Source organism: Oculina patagonica, chromosome 4 (genome assembly GCF_052425735.1).
Source record: "Oculina patagonica isolate OP01 chromosome 4, crgOcupat, whole genome shotgun sequence".
Classification (NCBI taxonomy): domain Eukaryota; kingdom Metazoa; phylum Cnidaria; class Anthozoa; order Scleractinia; family Oculinidae; genus Oculina; species Oculina patagonica.
The window spans coordinates 62,518,568-62,541,011 of NC_135761.1; the positions used below are offsets into that span (position 1 = coordinate 62,518,568).

The following is a 22,444-nucleotide window of genomic DNA, read 5'->3' on the forward strand; positions in this document are numbered from 1 at the left end:
GGGGGGGAATCCCCCCCCCCGGTCTGAATAGGGTTAAACTACTATGTATGATGTATCATCACACAAAAAAGTCGCAGCTATTTGAATGATCGCGATATCATGGATCTCAAAAACTGTCACAAGAAAAGTTATTTTTATGGTATTTTATAATTTTCAGACGTGATATTAAGTGAAAGCGAATGATATTAAAATGTGCAATTTTATTGCCGCTACATTATTGTCTAAAGATGAACACTGTAATTTTTTCATTTTTGGGCGAAGCCATTTTTGGGCAAAACATTTCTTTCTGCCTGCTGCATCCAAACTGTTTTTATAATCTGTCAGTTTCCTGGTGTTTTAATGAAAAAAAAAAAAAAATTAAATTTTGTATGAAAATTACTAACTGTTTTGGTCTAGAAGAGAAAAAATCCTTTAAATTGCAATTTTTGTTATAGATGAGTCTTCTGTAATAGGAACGAAATTTGGGTTTCTGATCATTTTTGTTTTTAATCTTACAGGGGTAATAGATATACATGGTGCTACTGGGGGACTTGTGGAATTCAAGGCTTCCCTTCTGGCATCTCATGGATTTGCTGCTCTTGCATTGGCTTATGCGGATTATGAAGATCTTCCCGCGTCTCCATCATTTACAGACATGGACTACTTTGAGGAGGCAGCCAATTGGTTCAGCAATCATCCTAAAGTCTTGCCGCATGGTATTGCCATTCACGGCATTAGCTATGGTTCATGGATTGCTTTATTAATGGCAAGTCTTAAAATGGATGCAATCAAAGCTATTGTGGCCATTTCACCAATGGTTACAGCTTTTCCAATACCCTTTAAATACAAAGGGAGGGTATCAGAGGTTATTCGTTTGACTAAGAAAAAAACTACAGAACAAGGTCGCATCTGGCGTGATGGTTTCCCAACACTCACTGATCACAGTTCCTCAGGTTCTAAATACTCAGCTATAACACCAGTCGAGAACATTTCTTGTCCTGTTCTACTAGTCTTTGGAACTGGTGACCTTGCCCTAAATGCTGACTTTCAAGTCAAACTGATATTGAGTTGCATGAAAAAGCAAGGTAGGGAACATCTGTGCTCTATTTTACGTTATCCTGAGGCAGGACATCTCATTGAGCCACCATACTCACCACACTGCTATGCCTCGTTTATCAAAAAAATTGTGGAATGGACAGGTGATTCCTATCTGGTGTGGGGAGGGGAGATGAATGCTCACGCCAGAGCTCAAGAGGACTCCTGGACAAAAATCTTAAGTTTTCTGAGAAAAAATCTTCAGGAAATTAAGTGTAATTTGTAAAATATAGCAAGTAACCTTCTGACTTAGTAACCTGATTTATTTATAGGGTTATATATGCTTCTATATACTTATATATGCTTCTGTAATTTTTATAGTCACAATTACTTGCGAAAGTCACGTTTCTGACTATTTTTTCTTATTTTACAGTGAGAATTGGTCTATATCTATTTTACAGAAAGAAAGTTATTAATCAATTCAAAACAAAACTAAAATAAATGGCACACAATGTACATTGTATGTAGAAGCAATGACATTTCACATGGGAGTCTTAATACTTTTTAGGACATTTGTCAAAAAATTAACGTACACTGACAACTTGTGCGTGAAATGACTGTTATCCAACTGCATCTTACATGTTTTGACATCAGACGCAATGTTAGTGAGTGCATAAATCATCATTGACTTTGTTATGATCTGCTGGAAATTAATGTGATACAGTGATGGGGTTGCAAATATGAAAATAGTACATTTTTTCATATATTTGTTCAATTGAACAGTGATATTTTATTTTACTTTTTATTTTTTCATTTAATTATTGTAGCATGACATCTGATAAACAATATGCGATACATGCATTCTAATTTATTTGTTCCCACATGGCTTTCCATTTGCACAACACTGAATAAAAGTCGCATTAACTGCCAATGTTTATAAATTAAAGTCAACGTGAAAGAAACATGCCATTTAAACCAGGCCTTACAATAAATATCATTCTTGAGATTAACCATGGAAGTGCCAATGTCATACATATGCACAGAATCACTAAATATGTATAGAAGAAAGGGTATCTTGTAGGAAGTGGAAGGACAGAATATTCTATAGAACCATCTACACCTAAAAAAAGTAAAAAATATGAAATCAGTAAAAACTCTGAATAAACCAAAAGCATTACTTACACTTCTTTCAAGGTTTCCATTTGTGGATTAGAAATTAATTTCTGGTGACTGAGGAGAAAGAAGGCAACTGATTTACCTGTGGCCCTTGGATTTCAGATCAAATTGGAATTTGAAATTGCTGGTTTTTGTGGAGGGAGGAAAACCAAAGAGCTCAGAGAAAAACCCTCAGAGTAAGCTAGGACACAACACACACATGTTGCCGGGCCAAGGAATCAAACCTGAGCCACATTACTGGGGGCACATCCCTGCTACCTAAAGGGATTTCACGGGCCAGATTGAAATGCCTAATGTGTGGCCGAAGTTTTCCATTGTAGAGCTATAAAAGCTGGCTTACGTTTGGGTATCACTACTTACAACTTACCTATCACTGCTACAGCAGCACCCATCTTGTCAGTTCCCATGCGATAGCTGCATGTTGGTACAACATATTCTGTAAACTGCACTGATCCAATCTTTTGTTCAAATGTGCCTGGCTACATGTAGTACAACAACAACACAAAAGTGAACTTTTTTGACAACTTTGTTGGTTTGGTTTAAACTTTTTTCTTTGCATGATCACCAAATGGAAAAATAAGCTGCAGCAAAGTTGTTGATTCTATTTTGACAGAGTTCATTCGATGTCCTTTAATAGTGCTTTAATATGGAAAGAAAAATAGAAACAACTCAAAGAATGTCCAAAATATATTCCCCTGCTGGGTGCGAATTGGCCACAAAAAATGATGTCAATTAGCAGAAATATATAAATGACTAACATCCGTGCTAACCTTATGAATATGACCCGAGAAGGCATACTGTGGTTGTACAGCATCAACTAACTAAATTGTGAGGGGAAAGAAAACTGTATGTTATTGATAATTAAATATAACATTTCAAATTAATTATCGTAGGAATTTTTTCTTGTCCAGAGCCATTTTCTGTACTGAATCACGTGCACAGTCACAAGCAAAGCTTCTATATTTATCTGTAGCCAAAAAGTAACTGTATTTATACATTTACAACATGGAGTAATATTAAATAAGGAAAAATTCAAGATTAGCCTTTAAAGCAACTGCAAGTAACAGGTTACCTTAGTCACTTGAACAACTTGTTTTTTATTGGTTAGTCCAAGTGGAACATGTCCAATTAAAATGGAAATTTTATCCTTGTCAAGCTTTGATGGCAGCTCTTCAATAAAGGCAATCGTACTGTTGTAGACTGTCTGCTCAGCTTTCAAAGGTCTTCTCCTTAACAAGCTCAATGTATTTATCTGTGGAAGTTCAATAGAAACATTACATGTAATTTCAAAAATGTCTCAAATGTATAATTAGCACTGTTGAATGCATAAATTAAATTATCAATCAGGACAATGTAAATACAGATTAAACAAATATTGTAGGTAGATCAGAAATGTTTTAAGGAAGTTATGTCACTAGTATTTTTAATCAATTCAGTCCAATGTGCAGTCTAAGTAGAAAGCAATCCAGACAGGCTAGCCCTCTCCTGGGACCCACAAGAGAAAAGAAAGTAAGGAAGGCCAAAAAACAACTGGAGGAGGTCAGCCAGACAAGAACTGTCACAGCTATGGTTTGGTTTGAATACAACCACCCCCTTGGAAATTCCAGTCAAGCCCCATACTTCCCTTTAAAAATTTTGGCTTTTGAAACCCCCTCCCCCTCCAACACTCAGAATTTCCAATTGGGTGGGTATGAATATTTCCTGGAACTCTAAACTAACACAGCTTGTAATAACTACTGATCATCAGCCTTTGGGCATATATTCATTGTATGATCCAGTCACAACATTATTTTTCTATCTAACTGTATTGCAAACCAACATTACAAGCAAACAAACAGGTTTACCTTTACGATCTGAAAAGATTTCAGTTTTATAACATCATTTATGGAACCAAAGTTCTCTGAGAATCTTGAGACTATTTCTGTTGTAATAACATCTGTCCATTCCCCTCCAATGTCATTGTCACCTGCAATATGGATCCTGGAGATTCCATCAGGAGTGTGGAATATGTCATTATGCCTTGCCTGGAAGAAAATACCTTCTCAAATTATACAGTGGAACTCCAATATAACGATATGCCAAGGGAGCAGTAAAATTATATAGTTATGTATTGAGGAATCGTCATATCAAAACTCCTGATATAACGATGGCCATAAAATAACCGAAAATATCATTATATCGGGGTAAACCTAACAAATACCTTTTTACTACATATTAAAGGAGGATAAAGAGAATAAAGTTGATAAAGAGCCTTTGAACACTGTATCATTTCTGTATATCATCATACAAAACTGTTAACAGATTACCGTATTTACTCGAATAAGCGCCGCCCTTGAATAAGCGCTGCATTTGGGAAAAAAAGATAATAAGCGCCGCCCCTGAATAAGTGGCACAGTCCCGATGCGAGGCTTAATCGAAGAATTTTGTATAATTAAAATAGCACTACAAAGCAACAGTACTCTTAAACAGCCTTGGAAATTCCTTTTCATCAAAAAGCGATGTTTTGCAGTTCAAAGCTATTATGTTTTATCGTTCGCCCATTATTTTTTCTATCCAAGATTCTAACAACACATAGTTCTGTTAACATTAAACTTTGTCAGGACAGCAAACACAACAACTCTTTTCCATAAGAGATGAATACTGACAATCAAAAGACCCTTCTTTTACATGTAGTAACTGTAGACCTTTCGTCTAGATTACATTGTTTGTAGCCTCCAATTTTATTTAAGCGTCGCCCTCGAATAAGCGCCGCACTTGAGGCGCTAAAACCCTTAATTCTTTGAATACAGTCTGAGTATTCAAACTTTTGATCATAACACTAATTACTTAAATCACATCACCTTGTACTCCTGAAATTCATCATCAGTAGCAATGTATCCTTCATCTAAAATGTCACCTAAAATATTATTTTAATTCAAAATAATATTTTTAGTGCAGCCATTAACAGTTTCATTCTTGCATGTATATATTGCAGTTAATTTTTGATCTCAGTTAATTTTAAATTTTACCTAGTTAATTTTTTTCTAACTAGTTAATTTTTTATACTATATACTATATAGGGTTAGGGTATGGGTTGGAGTCATATATTTTTAAAAAATAGTGGTTCATCCAACATTTCCTACGTGGCAAAGTGGTAAGGGGTTGGACAGCAAATCCAGAGGTCAAGAGTTTAAATCCAGTGCAGGTTAGTAAAAAGGAAAAAAAAAATAGATGATAGTACTTAGAGGAGGGAGATAATATTAATAGCAGATAGTAAGGGGGGTGTTAGTAAAGATGGGGGGTGGGGTAATGAGACATCAAGGGAGGGGAGGTGTATTACTTTTTCTACTGATTAACCTAGAATATAAAAAAAACTAGTTAGAAAAAATACTAACTAGTTAAAAAAAAATTAACTGAGATCAAAATTTAACTGCAACATATACAATAAACTACTGATAGCCATGTCCCAAATGCATTGTGCTCAAAATGATTACTCTTATACCAAAATTAAACATAACATCATAATTTAAATGTGATATGTACATGCAAAACTCTTTCTGTATCTGTCAAACTAAACGTCTTCTACACACCTAAATGAATGACAGCATCTGGGCGGAAGGATGTCAATGCCAGAAAAAAAGCTTTTTTCAAGTACCAGTCTGAATCAAGGCGTGCTATAGATCCAAGAATTCCAGGGCGTTCTCCTTCGTAACCCTAAAGTAATTAATAAGTAGAGCTAGTACTGACAGTAGGGCGGGGGACAAGGGGCAGGAGCCCAGGAGAAAAGGGACTGAAAGCCGGAAAAAAAGAGTAAAATTTCATAACATTTCATTATATTTTGCATTAGATATGGGGAAAAGAAGGGAGAATGGCTACGGAAAGGGGCGTGTGGCAGGAGTTAAAAAATACGGGAAGCGGGAGTAAAAGGCACGGGAGGTAGGAAGTTCAGTCCCCCTGTGCCACTCCACTCATAAATCACACCCTTCTAGGGTGTTTCAGTGATACGGTACCTATATATTTAAATAATTATACATTACAGAAGCTAGTTAATATCAATTTTTAATAAATATTTTCAGCACAAGACAAGATAAAAGCTACAGTACATCTAAATCAAAGTTGTTAAATATTTCACCTGAATTTGTGAGTCAGAGATTAAAAGTAGATTCAATGAGTCATGGGAAGTCTCTGGGATGTGCCATGTAAAGAATGCCCACCAGAAACTTCCAAACTCTCCAACTGCCACAGTGACAAAAAACAAAGCTAAAATGAACTTGAATACACGGCTATGCCAGTACCACCAGCGCCGTGTAAACATCAAAACTGAAAGGAGAAAAAAGAGCAAATTTCTGAAGCAATTCAAATATTGTTCAGATTTTATTATTATTGTATTTGCTAGCATATTTTTATTTGCTAGTGGTCGTAATCTTGAAATTAATAAAACTGAATAAAAGTATTATTTTATCATAGTGTGTTTTTCACAAATTTAAGCTTAGTTTTAGGAGATCAGATCAGTGTGATAGAAGTTCAGTTTATTTGTGCATATATATATAAACTCTTAATCAAGTTTGATAATGCTTAATAAGCTTATTTTTTGGTATGACGTCTGCGGTAAAATTACGTCGAACAAGGACCAGTGTAAGTAAGTAAGCAACTGATTTCCTACACGACTTTGCAAATTGTACAACTGAAACTGTCAAAGGGAAATGAAAAGTCGTACTTATAGAAAGCTTTCAAATCTGACAACTGAACAGCTTAGCTTATTTCAAGTTTAAACTTCTTTTTAACGGCCAATTCCAGAAAGCTGCAAATTCCTGCGCAATACTGACAGATTTTATGTTCCTATTGATTTCCAAAAAGGCTATTTTTAGGTTATTTACCTTCCAAAACAACCGAGAAATCCCTCGCTTTCTTTGACAGCTTGTCGTTGGATATAAAAACAACAAGGCGTTCTTTCCGCTGCTCTGCGCCATCCTGGGAACAAGTCGTTTCTCAACCTCGTCCCCATGGCCCAGGGCGCTTTTGATATTCGAGCGAGCGTGAGCCCGATTTAGTCTAATTTGTCAGGAGCTGATTTGTCGATAAACTTTTACATCAGAAATCAGAAACCCCCGGGGAGGACGCCTATATGAAACGGACGAGGATGCTCGTCGGAAATTGTGAAAAGAACCCCTAAAAAAGACCAATGTGGGTGTGAACGAACAAACTGCACTGGGTGGCTCAAGCTTTTCTTGACCCCTAAAAGATACCAAAAAATAGAATTTATATTTGTATATTTCTTCGTGTATCACCCAGTACGAGACCATTATGGCTAAAAATATTGGCGTTTTACCCGGAACACCCTAAGCGAGGCCAAAAATTTCGAAATTTACACCCCTAAGCGAGACGACGAGCATCCGCGTCACTTTCATATTCGAGTCTCCCCCCCCCTCCCGGGTCATAAACTCTCTCCTCAGCAACCTCTCCCCATTTCCCACCCCAGTACGAAACATGAAAGAGGCCTCTGCAGTGGAGAGAGCATCAGAAACACATAATTATGTGTGACTCGCGCGCGTGATCAGAGTTCATAGTCCAAATCAGTGTTGTCGGCAAAGTTTTTCCAAACTGGCGGGGCCACAACCAAGAATCGACAAAAAAGTTCAGCTTTATAATAAATCTACAGTAAAAATCAATCCACCAAATATCGCTCAACTATCAAATATTGCTGGGCTAAACAGATGGCAAGCTTGTAGTGGACAGTGAATGATTCGAGAAATTATCAAAAGCTACGTTGGGTATTAAACATTTGGACGACCGGCCACGGAAAACAACAACCTCGTTCCCAGGGTCTCTCTGTGTACCTTAGTGCCAACCGTTTTCCTACGACTTTGGAAAACGGCATTCGAACCTCCATTTTTGGGGAAAAATAAATATGTCACGCAAATGCCATGACAGAAATATATCACACATATGCTACACCTTACAAGGCGGGACCTTAGTAACGCCCTGCGTAGAAATTTTGCTTGTTTCCTATACGTAAATCCGTAAAAGTAACCTGTAAAAATAAGTTGTACGGTTTACAAACACGTATTTTTCATTTGTAAAACTCGCTGAAGAAGTCCGCGACAGTCGGAGGAAACGCGTGGGAGAATAAATCAGTTTTACAAAACAAATATCGTTCGCAGAGTGCTGCTCACTAGTTTATTTTTCAAAAACTTCCGTTTTCCAAAGTCGTAGGAAAACGGAAGACGAAAATGGAAGTTCTAATTCCGTTTACCAAAGTCGTAGGAAAACGGTTGCCACTAAGGTACACGCAATCTCTCTCTCCCCGCCCCCCAGAGCAAGGAGAGGGAGAGAGGTTGGGAAAACAAAGCAATGGCCGTTTAAAGCAGGGCGTTTAACGCTAAGGTTGAACAGATTCCATTTTGCCGTGGGTCTGTTCAGTTATAGATCACAGAAGACGTCAAAATGTGGTAAAACCATCAGTGACCCACTCGCCTAGCGGCTCGTGGCCATGGGCGGTCTCCTCGTGGGCCGCGTTTTCTTTACACCACAATTTGACGTCCTCTGTGATCTATAACTGAACAGACCCACGGCAAAATGGAATCTATTTGTTACTTGAGTATATAGACCAGTAGAGGGCTTCTCTTCTCTTAGCTTGATCTCAGATCCGATCTTCCGGCTTTCGGTACACCGTCTGATGATGAATATCAGTTCCAGTTTTCCGGCTTTGCTTTGCCAGTTGCCCTCGCACAGAAAGAGCTGATCTCTGGTCCTTGAAGTACACACTCACAAGCGCTTTCTTCTCGTCACGCGTTTTTTTTGGCTCTTGAGTCTCCTGAAACTTTCGCAGTTTTCGCCTTTTGGGGCTTTCTTGCCACCGAGGGAATAGTGCTACGTGGCTCAGTACTTGGCTACGTGGCTAAAGACTTTGTACAGCCACCCTCTCCCTCAATGAGGGGAGGGGGCGGCTGTACACAGACTACGTGGATATTCAGGTTATTATTGGACACAGTTTTGATGATGCCTCTTATAACGAGTAGTCTGTATTTGAATATTTTGCAATTTAATGAAAGCAGTTTTGGAAATGTATAAATGTAATAAAGTTCATTGCTTTCAAATAACCATGCAGTTATTGGTTGCCTACGTGGTAAAAAATGCGGTCTTTTGATCAACGAAGTTTAAGGGTACTCGGAGTGCAATGTAGGGGTCACGAATGGTCCAACAAAATTCTGCAGTGCTCGAAAAATTAGGCTTCTACTCGGAATGCTCGCAAAATATTAGTGGGTGCTCGTTTGCTCGTGCTCGCACATTTTTACAAGTGCTCACATGCTCGGTTTTTAGTGGGGCAGCTTTTTGACAAGTGCTCGTTGCTCGCAAGGCTAACTTTTGACAATGCTCGTGCTCGCAAAGAAAAACGCCCTGCTCGCATGCTCGCAAATGCTCGCGAAGACCATTTGATACCCCTCAATGTGTTCGCCCGGCGCTTTTAGAACGAAGGAGCTGTGACAAGTTAGCGTGTTTGTGGCCTCGCGCTTCAAGAATAAAGGATATACATTGCGGATTAGCCTGTTTGTGATCCGGCGTGATGAGGCCTAGTGCTTAATAATAATAATAATAATAATAATAATAATAATAATAATAATAATAATAATAATAATAACGATTTTTTAAACAGGATGGCCCTTCAGTACATGAGTACTGTTCTCAAAGGGGTCCTGTAAAAGAAAAAAAAATATAACAATATAAATATAAAAACATCATATATAAAAATAATTCGATTAAAGACTGCCTAAATAAAACCCTACTGCTAGTTTGTCTAGTTTTTAAAGGTAAAGAATTAAAAATATTTGCACCAGAGAAATAAAAACTTTTTCGTGCAAATTCAAGTTTCACTTTAGGTAGAACAACAGTGGCTCTACAGTTCCTCGTATCACGATTATGAGAACTTAGCACGGGGAATATGAACTGCGTTACTTTTTTAGGAACGTTAGTAGTTCCAGTGTATTCTACGGCTCATGGATCAAAGAACGAAGTATATTCATGTGTAGCGCGCTTTCTTCGTCTCCCTTTCCACGTTACCACTCGGCCTTGTTGACAGGGTCACCCCTTCTCCTACAGAGGACCCTGGGAACGAGGTTGGTAGCCACGTAGCTGCGAAACGACTCTTTTGAGTCTTTTAGAGGGGCAGGGTATTCTGTAGCCTCCTACGCAGCTGCACGTTCTTTTGGCTCGTCACGCAATCTTTCTTCGTCTTAGTTGCGTGACGAGCCAAAAGAATGTCTGTGTCTGGGAGGTTAGGTATTCTGCAATTTATAAGCTGAAACATGAGCTGCCTGTAATTGCGCAAGTCATCCACTCAGATTACTAAATTCCCATCAGATCAGTTTGTAACGGAGAATTTATAGAGTAGATTTGAAGTCTTGTACCATTCTGTCCCGAAACGGAATATGCTTAATTTGAGGCCGAGGTCTTCTGTTATAGACAAGATAACAAAAATTAATGTCTCGCGACTCAAACCACTGCAGAAAATAACGCTTGGAGCGGAGATTGTCGGCGACAAAGGCGAAGTTTTTGAGTCACACGCTCACTTCATCGCTGATAAAGATGGTGAAGTTGATGTTTGCCGTGACTCGTCTTTGGGAGGATCTTACAGCGGAGTTTCACCCATGGGATTGTTATGGAGCATGAAACCAGCACCGGGACAGAGGAAAGGAATTCGATTGATGAAATCAGATGTCACCAAACCGTACAACATCGCCTTGAACTGTTTGAATGGTCATGTCACCCCAAACGAATCTTCGCAGCCTTTGTCAAGCGTGACATTTCAGAAGTCGTACATGGCGGATGGGGTGAAGAGAATTCCTGTGAGAGAAGGAAGAATCCGTGGGGCACTTTTTATTCCTCCGGGAGACGGACCTTTCCCTGGTAAGTGGAGCGGGACATCTGAACCTCCCGCCTCCCGTGCCTTTTCACTGTCACGCCAGTAAGGCAGTAACGCTACTGTCAGGCGCTGCTAAAAAATAAATCCAAAGCTATGGAGTCAAAAAAATCACGTTGTAGATAGATAGTCAACGTGTCCAAGTCTCAGGTCTCTACGATATTCCCTACTTGAGTTAACCGTCAGAATGTTCCACACAAATTTATGTATGGAAACGCCATGTTGGAGTCCGTGTGAAGGGGCCCCAACACGGCCGTCGGAAATCAATGAAAACATGTGGCATTTAGTTCTACTATAGAAAGCGGTCAGTTCACCTTCATGGACACGTAAACATTCACATAAACACTTCTCATAAAACCTCAACTGTTTTAATAGATTGTTAAAAATAACAGGATGAGGCATTTTCTTTAAGCATAGGTGACAGCCTTCAGCCGGCCATTTTAATGTCGTGTGGCGCGGAACTCCGAAATTTAGAATGTTATATCTTAAAGACGGCGGATGCTATCGAGCTGAATACCTTCAATAAGATATATATTAACGACGTCTAATAGGCAGTAAAGGATAAAAAGTCAGGTGTCTCCCGATTCTGGATTTTAGCTTTTTGATGTCAAAACGGAAAATATAGACGGCACTGACTGATCCTGACGGCTAAAGCGATCAAAAATAAACAAAGTGGATAAAAGTAGAATATATTGAAAAAAACTTTGTAGGACCCAATTTTTTTTTTCAATATATTCTAGTTTTTTTATCCACTTTGTTTATCATTGACCGCTTTAGCCGTCAGGATCAGTTTGCCGTCTATATTTTCCGTTTTAACTAAGTTACTGATCCAGGTCTACAATAGATCCGGCACCACTCATCGGTTTGTCGCTGTGATATAGCAGTTTTTATTATATTTTGATGTCATGTAAAAACCAAGAATTTTTTACACCCGCCTCCCGCCCCTTTCCATGGCAGAACTCTCTTCTATATCCCATATCCATTGCGAAATACAACGAAATGTTGTAAAATTTTACTCTCTTTATCCCGATTCCCACCACCTTAAGAATCCCGCTTTCCGTTCCTTTTCTCCCGGGCTCCCACCACCCTCAGATTCAAACTCAACTTGTTCCGATTTTCAACATATAATTCACTATTATCTGAGCTAAATATAAAATTATTGATATCGATTCCACAGGTGTCATAGATATTCTTGGTGGCGCTGGAGGACTCGTGGAGTTCAAAGCTTCCCTTCTGGCGTCAAATGGATTTGCTGCTATGGCATTAGCCTACTTTGCTTATGACGATCTACCAGATCTAGAGAGTCAATCATCTATGGATATGGAGTACTTCGAAGAGGCAGCTAATTGGCTCAGCAATCATCATAAAGTCTTGCCACATGGAATTGGTGTTCATGCCATATGTTATGGATCCTGGGTAGCTTTGTTAATGGCAAGCCTTAAAATGAATGCGGTTAAGACTGTTGTCGCCATTTCACCGCTTGTAAGTGCTTTCCCTGTACCATTCCAATACAAAGGGAAGGTCTCGGATGTACTTTCCCATGATAATAGCAAGAAAGTATCAATAGAAGAAGGTTGTATCTGGCGTGATGCGATTCCAGCAGTCACTGACATCAGCACCCCCAGCTCTAAATACCCACCCATAACACCAGTTGAGAACATTTCGTGCCCTGTTCTACTAGTCTTTGGAACTGGTGACCTTAATGTTAACACCGATTTCTCAACAGAGCTGATTTTTAATCGCTTGAAGATCCATGGCAAAGAACATCTTTGCTCTATTTTACGTTATCCCGAAGCGGGACATCTCATAGAGCCACCATACACACCGCACTATTATGCTTCTTTCAGCGGCCCTACTGCCAATTGGTCCGGTGATAAGTATCTTGTGTGGGGAGGTGAGATGAATGCTCACGCTAAAGCTCAAGAGGATGCCTGGCCAAAAATCTTAAGTTTTCTGCGAAGAAATCTCCAGTATTCAAGTAGCTTGTGATATATAGCATGTTATATAAGATAAAATTGTGTCGGGATCGATTTTCTTGCGACCTTACGTCGAGTGCAAAAACCATTGGCAGAAAGTTTTGTCCGTGGACATGTGCTCACGAAACACGCGTTGAAAGGTATCTGGTGGTCTCACCAACAAAACTGACCTTACCTGTGCAACAAAACTTGTAAAAAAGCACGCAATCGTAAAAAAGCCATGTTCTCAATCATTTGTTTGTTAAAGATTGTAACCAGTCATACTAGTACATAAGATTTTGAATTACTAGTACATGTGATTATCATTTTGAATTAACCTAACAATTACTGATTACTTAACATAAGGGCACTAATCATTCCCACTGTAGAAACAAATCCAATGACAAACAGTCTGACAACGTCAGACTGATTTGCCAACATACTCAATATAGACTCTTGCACGTCTTGCGTGCATATGTTTCGTAATTTGTCTTTTGCAACCTTCATAAATCGCAACCGTACGTGTTCCTCTTTTTTATTTGTGTTACCTTTGAAGTTAATTTTGTGCATCACACAAGAACAAAAATGAAAGCATCCAGAATCACAGCACCAGAGGTTTAAGATTATCTCTGCTGAGGAGTCAACGAGAGCTCTGGGAACAGAACCGGAACAAGAATGGTGCCCAAAACCTAGCACCCAAGTCAAACGTGTTGGCATGCTGTTACCAAATTTCTTCCTTTCCGCCCTCGAGCTCGCGAACATTTTGCATCCCTACCCCCTCTGCCCAGGGAGTAATCCCTTAGCTTAGCTCTGAAGCCGGTATGTACATGTGTGGAGAGAGTTTTGTGGTTATATATTCTGAGCATTTTGGTCCTGGGACAGAAACAGGGTAAATGGTTTGTACACGCTTGTCAGCAATTAGGTGTAATGTAATTCTTACTTGAAGGGAGGAGGGATAATAAAAATTTTTTATGCCAGATTGACCGAGTTTTGGCGCGGAAAAAAAAATGTAATTGATTTAGTTGAATAATCTCGTTCCCAGATCTCGCGTGGAGGACAAAAGTAACAGCAATTACTATCTCAAGAATAAGTTAATGCCGAAAGCTGTCTTAAAAGTTTTCAGTTATAGTCAAATAATCGTAGACTAATACAAGATCATGTTATTTTTTTAACTTAAAACTGGGTTTTTGAAGGCGAGCAGACCGCTCGAGAAAATTAAAAGGCCTGTTTCATCATTAGTCCGTTTCGATCTGAACGCATGAATGGGTTTAGTTTACAAGGTGGCATGGTTCACTGTCTAAATCAGTTGCTAGAGGTCTGATTATTGTATTTTCATTTTTTCTAACAATGAACTTGAAATTGTCTTTACTCTTTTTATTCATTCTGGTATCATCATAGTTATTGGTACTTCCACATGGCGAGAAACGCTTGTGTCTTGATGTGAGGTTTTAAAGGGTCAATTTTATCGAACGTTTTGTGGAGTCTTCCCCTTGGCGTTAGCAACCCCCCCCCCCCCCCACCCGCTTCCCTTTTAAAACAACAATTTTTCAACAACTCAAATTCTTGCTGCGCGGGCCTTGTCACGTCACGCAAATCACTGCATTGCGTGATTCCCGCAATTTGCATACGATTACTGTCCTTCTTGATTCGGAAAGCAATGGCGGCTTCTCGTATTTCTGTGCAACCCATATCTTCCCTCATAGACGACAAAGTTAACATCCTTGTATCTGGGCTTGCACCAAAACAGACAGTGACACTGGAAGCAAAGCTACTGAGCGATAAAGGAGAATTGTTTCAATCACACGCTCACTACATCGCTGATAAAGATGGTGAAGTTGATGTTTGCTGGTGACTCGTCTTTGGGAGGATCTTACAGCGGAGTTTCACCCATGGGATTGTTATGGAGCATGAAACCAGCACCGGGACAGAGAAAAGGAACTCGACTGATGAAATCTGATGTCACCAAACCGTACAACATCGTCTTGAACTGTTTTGATGGCCATGTAACCCCAAAAGAATCTTCGCTGCAGCCTTTGTCAAGCGTGACATTTCAGAAGTGGTACATGGCGGATGGAGTGAAGAGAATTCCTGTGAGAGAAGGAAGAATCCGTGGGACACTGTTTCTACCACCGGGAGACGGACCTTTCCCTGGTAAGTAGCGAAAGTTCAGACCGGTACAAAATCTAAAATGCAGACTGGAATATTTATGAAAGTTAGTTATTTGTATGGAATAATAAAACAACACTTCTTACATGGTCTTATGATTCACCAGTTACTTTTGCTCATGATGTTACATAATGCTATAATTTCTTTACAGAGCTAGGGCACAATAGATTATCAAACTTTATCACTAGTTAATAGCGAAGGATACAGTGATAATAAACAGTGACAAGTACTGCACTGATCCATTTAGTTGCCCTCAAGTCAGTGAACCTGAATCCCGGGATTGGTGGGGGGAGGGAGGGGGGGGGGAGTGTACTCCAAAAAATATATATACGGGGGTGCTCTGTCCAATTTTCAAATCCTTATCCTTTTTATGTACCATTATTTACAGAAAAGATAACACTTTCGTATACCTTCAATAGAAAATGGCACCTCAGGGGGGGGGGGGGGGTACTTGGGATTGTAACTTGTAAGTGATGGGGATGACCGAATGGGGGCAAAAATCCAGACCCAAAAAAATCCCTAGGGCTTCCAACATAACCCAAAAAAATCCCTAGATCAAAAATTGACCTCTCAAAAATCAACAGCAAAACACGTTTGTTTGTACTTTATTCACATAACTACGCGGCTTAGGCACCACCACAAATCTTCAGATTGTTGTTTATACCCAATAACATACCTACTTAAATAAAAAAATACTTGCCAAATTTTCCTACCCAAAAATAACCCGGAATCGAAAATTTTAAACCCAAAAAAATCCTTCGATCATCCCCGTCACTTAAAACCCCTAGTACCCCCCCCCTGGGAATAGAACTCCTTTCACATTCTTTTTTCAAAACTTTTCACTTGAATCAATCTTTCAGGGATGAGTTGGAGTTATTTTGAAAGGCCCTTAAATATTAAATGACAGTTTTTTCGTCCCTTTTCTATACTCCAACTCATGAAATCCCTACCCTTCTGCCTGAAAAAAGGTAACAGCAAAAGGCCCCTCCAAATAGTTGAGTCCTCCCTTGATCCCTTCTCACAATCAGACAGAACCCGGCTCCCTGTACCCAAAGTGTGAATGAACTCACTTCTGTGTGCCAGATAATTTTAAGATAAAATAAGATAAGATTTTATTCACCTCTCCAAAAATGGTTTTTCAGGGTAAATTACAATAAAAATATTAAAAATGTACAGCTAAAAAAATAAAATCATTATAAATATTAAAAAGGGTTACATTTTAAAGGGTTCTATGTTTCAATAAAATTCTTCAAAGCACGACGTTTTATAGCATCCTTAAAAATACTCAAACTATTAACATCTGTTAGCGTCTGAGGTAGTTCGTTCCAAAGCCGAGTAGCTCTGAATACAAATGACTGCTGGCTGGTAGCTGTTTTGAATAGCGAGACATCCAACTTGTTTCTGTGTCTTGTTTCTGCGCAGATATGCTGGGGCTTGTCCGTGCAAACATTTATAAGCCATTACAGCATCTCTGACTTCAAGCTGCCAAGCAACCGGCAACCAATGGAGTTGCTTTAACGTAGGGGTGATGTGATCAAATTTCCTTGTTCTGGTGGCAACCCTAGCCGCAAAGTTTTGCACTTTCTGAAGTCGAGCAATGTTTTTCTTTGTTGTACTGGCCCAAACTGAATTTTAAGTTTCCCTTTCATTCTACAGGTGTAATAGAAATGCTTGGTGGTGCTGGAGGACTTGTGGAATTCAAGGCTTCCCTTCTGGCATCTCATGGATTTGCTGCTCTGGCATTGGCCTACTTTGCTTATGACGATCTACCAAAGACAATTCAATCATCTTTAGATATGGAATACTTTGAAGAGGCAGCTAACTGGCTCAGCAATCATCCTAAAGTCTTGCCACATGGAATTGGAATTCACGCCATAAGCTTTGGCTCACTGATTGCTTTATTAATGGCAAGCCTTGAAATGAATGCAATCAAAACCGTTGTAGCTATCTCACCTTTAGTAGTTACATTCTCTTCATTTCAATACAAGGGGAAGGTCTCAGATGTAATACCTTATGAAATCAGCAAGGTAATATCAACAGAAGAAGGTGTTGTTTTGCGTTATGCCCAAACAGTCACCGATTACAAGCCCTCAGCTTCCAAATACCCACCAATACCACCAGTCGAGAACATTTCATGCCCTGTTCTGATAGTCACTGGAACTGGTGACCTTAATGTCAATTGTGACTTTTCAGCAGAGCTGATTTATAATCGTTTTAAAACTCATGGCAAAGAACATCTTTGCTCTATTTTATGTTATCCTGAAGCAGGACATCTCATTGAGCCACCATACACGCCGCATTGTTATGCTTCTTTCAGCGGTGCTTCTGCCAAACGGTTCAATGATAAGTATCTAGTGTGGGGAGGGGAGATGAATGCTCATGCTACAGCTCAAGACGACGCCTGGCCAAAAATCTTAAGTTTTTTGCGAAGCAAACTTCAACGTACAAGTAGGTTGTGATAATACAGCCCCTTATAAAAATAGAGTGAATTAATGTGTTGAGCCTGTAGAGTAATTTAAATTGTAATTAATGTTTAGGAACCATTTTCTTACAACCTTCGATTAATAGCAGACTCACTAAGATTTTTAACACAAAATTAATTAGCAAAAATGGCAACAATAATAAGTAAATGTGGCAGATGAGTACCTTTTCAAGCAAAGGTTTTCGGAACCCTGGGCCCAGTTGTTTGATAGCCGACTGACGCTAATCAAAGATTTAAAATTAATAAAGTTTTTTTAGTTCTCGTTTATTGAAGTCAGGGCTGTGCTCTAGCAGAGCCTGGGTGCCACAGGCAACTTACTTTTGCCTTTGAGCGACCACGCATCATGAAAGCTTTTTAAGAGCTGGGCACCTAAGATTTCTTACAGAAGAGCCTTTGGGCACCCTGCAATTACCTTATTATAGGAAATTAACGCGTCATGAAATTAACGCGAATTTTAAACATTCGCGTTAACTTAAGTCGCGTTAATTTTAGTTAACGTTAATTTCCGCACTGTTAATTTAGTGGAGCGTTAATTTCCATGACGTTAATTTCCATTATTTTGGCCCCAATTTCTCGTTGCAGTCCAGAAGTTCTTGACTCCAAGGAAAAAGCATTGTTTTATCTGCCACTATCATTGATACTGCGAAGAACGCTCAAAGTGGGAAAAGTACCACGAACATTGTTTGCGTTTAAGATTTTTCGCCTGCAAGTGTTGAAATAAACTTGTTCCAGTTGTGCACGTCGCGTTAATTTCCTTCATTTTGAAATTTTACTCCCTCTTTCGCGTTAATTTCCTTTATTGGGAAGTAATTTTTCCTTCAATTCGCGTTAATTTAAGTCGCGTTAATTTCAAATACCTTAATTAACACAAGCGTTAATTTCCTATAATAAGGTATTCTAAGAGCACAGCTTTGATTGAAGTGCTTTTCGCTGCTATGTTTGGTACAGTTTCTAGACTGATATTCAACATTTTAAAAAGTGAAGTTCGAACAGCAAAAAATATAAATAGAAACCCTCACTATTTACGAAACTAAAAACCAAAACACGTGATAACACTGGGTTTTTAGCCTTATTGTGGTTTGACAACCGGCCATGGTCTTCCCTGGTCCTACAACTTGTTTCTTCTTTCTTTTCACCGTTTTATGGCTATTTTTTTCGTGTAAGTAAATAAATAAATGAAGAAACTTAGTGAGAAAATTAATACTAGAAAACAGCAACAAAAAATACTCTCAAATACTCCCAAATTTTACCGCGATCGCGCCGCGAATCGCGGCGCGTTTTTGGCCGCCGCGATTGGCGCGATCGCGCCGCGATAGAGCTTGGATCGCGCCGCGATCGGCTTGGATCGCGCCGCGAATCGCGCCGCGTTTTTGGCCGCCGCGATTCTCGCATCGCGGCGCGATGGGTCGGGAATCGCGCCGCGATTTGGCTTGAATCGCGCCGCGATCGCGCCTAAATCTATAAATTTAAAAACAATTATCTTGGCGTTTTGCATACCGACAAAACAAACACACAGACTGTATCGAAACAACATCATTTATTTACGGAAGCTTACAGAAAAAGACGGCCAGTTTCGCTGCCGAGCACAATTAGGCCATCCCCTTTTTTTTTTTTCGTTTATCGTCGTATGTGTTTTCTGATTTTGGGTCGGTCGGTCGGAATTAAAAAAAAAAAATTCAAAAAAAAAAGTGGATAAGGAGTCTGGAACTAGGAGGCCCGGTACCTCAGCATAATGTCCGTGGAGCCTGGAAGCAAGAAGACATGGTTACAAAGTCAACATGGCGGCAATGGAGGAAGGAAAAATCGACGTCGTGGTTAAACTCAAACAAGAACAGCGTAAAAAGGATGAAACATTATTTAAAATAATGTGTCATTGCCTTCTATACCTTCTGTATAATTTTTTTTTTTTTTGAAAACGCAAAAATCTGGGTCGGTCGGACGACGCTAAACAGAGAAAAAAAAGGGGATGGCCTTAAATTTCGCAAAGCCGGAGAGCGTGATTGAGTCTTTAGTTTACAAGCAAATAAGTGAACAGTTCTTCTGTAAAATGTGAACAACACATACATAACGGCAACTAACCTTTTACTCGTGCTCAAGCGAAAGAAGATGCAATGATGTGATCTACCAAACGAGCGAACTATCTCTTGCATCTGCGAAGAAGCCGAACCGTTGAAGATGTGCTTTCTTTTCCCCGAAGCTTTTTTAAATAATATGATAATACAACATTTAAGTCCCAAGCATCAACAGGTACAACTTTGCATTGAATGGTCCTTACCGTCAAAATGTTTTCCTCTTTCCACTGTTCGAGTTTTGCATTTTTTTTATATTCACAGTTTAGCTGTAGTTCAGTCAACAAAGTCCATGACGAAGCGACGAAGCGCTAGCTGTTGAAATTGTCGTTGAAATTATAAACAAGCTGTCGCTCGAATTAACAAAACAAATTCTAGCAGTTTTCACAGAGACGCTTTTCCCTCAAGTTAGGTCGCTTCTAAACTCTTGTTATTCAGAAGCAGCTAAAAAAGAACACATTTTTCCAGTCCTGATTGTGAAGAGAAAACATACCAACTTTATCGAAATAAAATTTCTTTTCTGCTTGCGATGGCGTAGCGATTGCGTGTACTATGCACTACGTGACCTAACTCAGCCAATCGTAACGCTCAGTTCACGACACCTTGCGGCAAAAGGCGGGAAAGGACTTCGATGTGTGTGGTCCCCGATCGTGGTCTACGGGAAGGTAAATATAAAGCTCTAATATATAGATTTAGGCAAGCCTAAAAGCGGAGCACCCCAGTTAATTATTTTGCACTTTATTGAAACCTGAATTCAAGCCATTGTACAATTTTAAGGCTAAGAATATAATATTCGTTTTATTTTTTTTTTATAAATATTAATATTGTTACTTACTTTTTTTTTACCGTGTCCCGGGGGGGGGGGGGGGAAAGAGGTACTCCCTAAAATTTACTAAAGGGGTGTGCCACTGAGTCGCTGAGACTCTGGACCTGTTCCAGAGAAAAACGGCTCAATTTGCGACCCTGTTCCAGACAATATCCACAATGAAAAATATATGAAGATAGATATAAAAACACTAGCATACATCACAAAGCGCTCACTTGACTTTGTCTGTGGCTTGGAGAAAAACCAATGAGAGGAGCGGAGTTTCATAGCTAAACTTGATAGTGTTCCACAGTCAAAAGGGTGATTTGTATACCCTGTTTCAGAGTCAGAGAGGCAAAAGGCACACCCTGTTGAGCAGCACATACCCGTATAGCCCTTATATGGGAGTACCGTATACAGCAACACCAAATAAGCCGAGAACAAACAAAATCAATCAAAACGTTTTAATTCCACCGACAGCATTATGATCCAGAAGTCTGGATGGGAAATTATGCTGCAAAACGGTTGATTATGTAACCTTCGTGTAGATAAGGAGGGGGTAGTAGGGCTGCATGTTGGGGTAGATAGGCATATCACGTGGTAAATTAGCAAATCACTTAACATTTAGAGTATAAAGGAAATAATATACATCTACATTAAGAATATGGTTAATTTTCTTTTTTTTCATTCATTCGTTTTTATTTTCACTATTTGCCTATATTTTAATTTTGAATGGAAATGGCAGAGGTCATACACCGAATGCAAATATGGCGGATCACTCGGTCGGTGCCTGGAACGAGCTGCATGAAAGCGAGGCTAATCAGGCTTCGGTGTTGTGACAATGCTTTCGTACAGAAGTCTCGCGTATTCATCAATCTGGTGTGTTTCTTTTCGCTGCTCCCACGAGTTGCCGTGTTTCTGAACGCAACGAGAAGTGATAGAAGTGTTCCCTGTTTGCCTCTAAGGGAAAAAGTGGATCAATGCAATTCGTTGAGACGAAAGAAAGGAGTTCGCGATCGCCGCGGGAACTACTGGTATTGAGGTTTGTTCACTAAATTTCTGGTTCGAAGATCTTAGGAAATTCGTTTAAATGAAGAGCTTATGTGACGTCTGGTGGTGTTCCAGCACGAGTTACATGGCCAGTACCTTTCCCAAGGTAAAGAAAAGCTCCCCTTCCAAGACATCCTCTGTCTCAAAAGAAAATATTCATGTCCGGCTTTGTTCGCGTCCGATCCACTCGCATGGAATCGCACGATCAAATACTAACCAAGCGAATGAAATTCAACTGCCCCGATAGTTAAAGCTAGTGAAAGCATTGAGCCAAATAAAAACGACTTGGAGCTAAATGTGATCGCTTACACATTTTCTAAGATCTTCTAACCTGAAATGTAACGAACAAACGTTATTAAAAGTTCCCGCCGCGATCGTGAACTCGTTTGTACTCCTTTCACTCGTCTCAGCGAATTGCATCGGTCCAATTTTTGCCTAAGAGGCAAACAGTGAACAGTTCTATCACTTCTCGTGGCATTCAGAAACACATCAACTAATAGGAGTAGCGAAAAGAAACACACCAGATCGACGAACAAGCAAGACTTCTTTACGAAAGCATTGCCAAAACAAACACCGAAGCCTGACTAGCCTCGCTTTCATGCAGCTCGTCCCAGGCACCGACCGAGTGATCCGCCATATTTGCATTCGGTGTATACATGTAGCAAAGGGTTTACAGCATATTGCCATAAGCTAATGCCAAGCAAACCGGAGTGAAAGCTAACCACAAGCAAACTAGAGTAAAAGCTAATCCCAAGCACACCGGATGAATAAAGCTAACTGCGAGCAAACAGGGGTGAACCTAACTACAAGCAAACCGGAGTGAAACTAACT

At 39.6% G+C, this 22,444-nt stretch overlaps 3 protein-coding genes and 1 pseudogene across 4 annotated transcripts in view; 3 read left to right on the forward strand and 1 right to left on the reverse strand.

The window, feature by feature from the left end:
* The window catches only part of LOC144650994 (bile acid-CoA:amino acid N-acyltransferase-like), a 19,900-nt gene extending 18,526 nt beyond the window's left edge, over positions 1 to 1,374 (forward strand). Inside the window, exon 2 of the mRNA XM_078510845.1 lies at positions 498 to 1,374. Coding sequence (XP_078366971.1) covers positions 498 to 1,300 — 803 coding nt within the window. The 3' untranslated portion in view covers positions 1,301 to 1,374. The remainder of the gene's footprint in view (positions 1 to 497) is intronic.
* A 555-nt stretch (positions 1,375 to 1,929) lies between these two features.
* LOC144650998 (metallophosphoesterase 1 homolog) lies at positions 1,930 to 7,114 on the reverse strand. The gene is made up of 9 exons (XM_078510849.1): positions 7,047 to 7,114; positions 6,302 to 6,489; positions 5,760 to 5,883; positions 5,031 to 5,086; positions 4,035 to 4,214; positions 3,263 to 3,442; positions 2,961 to 3,011; positions 2,558 to 2,669; positions 1,930 to 2,134 (listed from the first exon to the last, which is right to left on the reverse strand). Exons 2-9 carry the CDS (start codon positions 6,482 to 6,484, stop codon positions 1,962 to 1,964), a joined length of 1,059 nt encoding a protein of 352 aa, XP_078366975.1. The 5' UTR covers positions 6,485 to 6,489; positions 7,047 to 7,114; the 3' UTR covers positions 1,930 to 1,961.
* A 3,414-nt stretch (positions 7,115 to 10,528) lies between these two features.
* Positions 10,529 to 14,018, forward strand: LOC144651028 (bile acid-CoA:amino acid N-acyltransferase-like). The gene is made up of 2 exons (XM_078510886.1): positions 10,529 to 11,073; positions 12,264 to 14,018. The coding sequence occupies exons 1-2, from the start codon at positions 10,596 to 10,598 to the stop codon at positions 13,073 to 13,075; spliced, it is 1,290 nt and encodes a 429-aa protein (XP_078367012.1). The 5' UTR covers positions 10,529 to 10,595; the 3' UTR covers positions 13,076 to 14,018.
* A 129-nt stretch (positions 14,019 to 14,147) lies between these two features.
* Positions 14,148 to 17,666, forward strand: LOC144651027 (bile acid-CoA:amino acid N-acyltransferase-like; annotated as a pseudogene). The gene is made up of 2 exons (XR_013570244.1): positions 14,148 to 15,192; positions 16,864 to 17,666. The product of XR_013570244.1 is annotated as a bile acid-CoA:amino acid N-acyltransferase-like (transcript).
* The last annotated feature ends 4,778 nt before the right edge of the window (positions 17,667 to 22,444 follow it).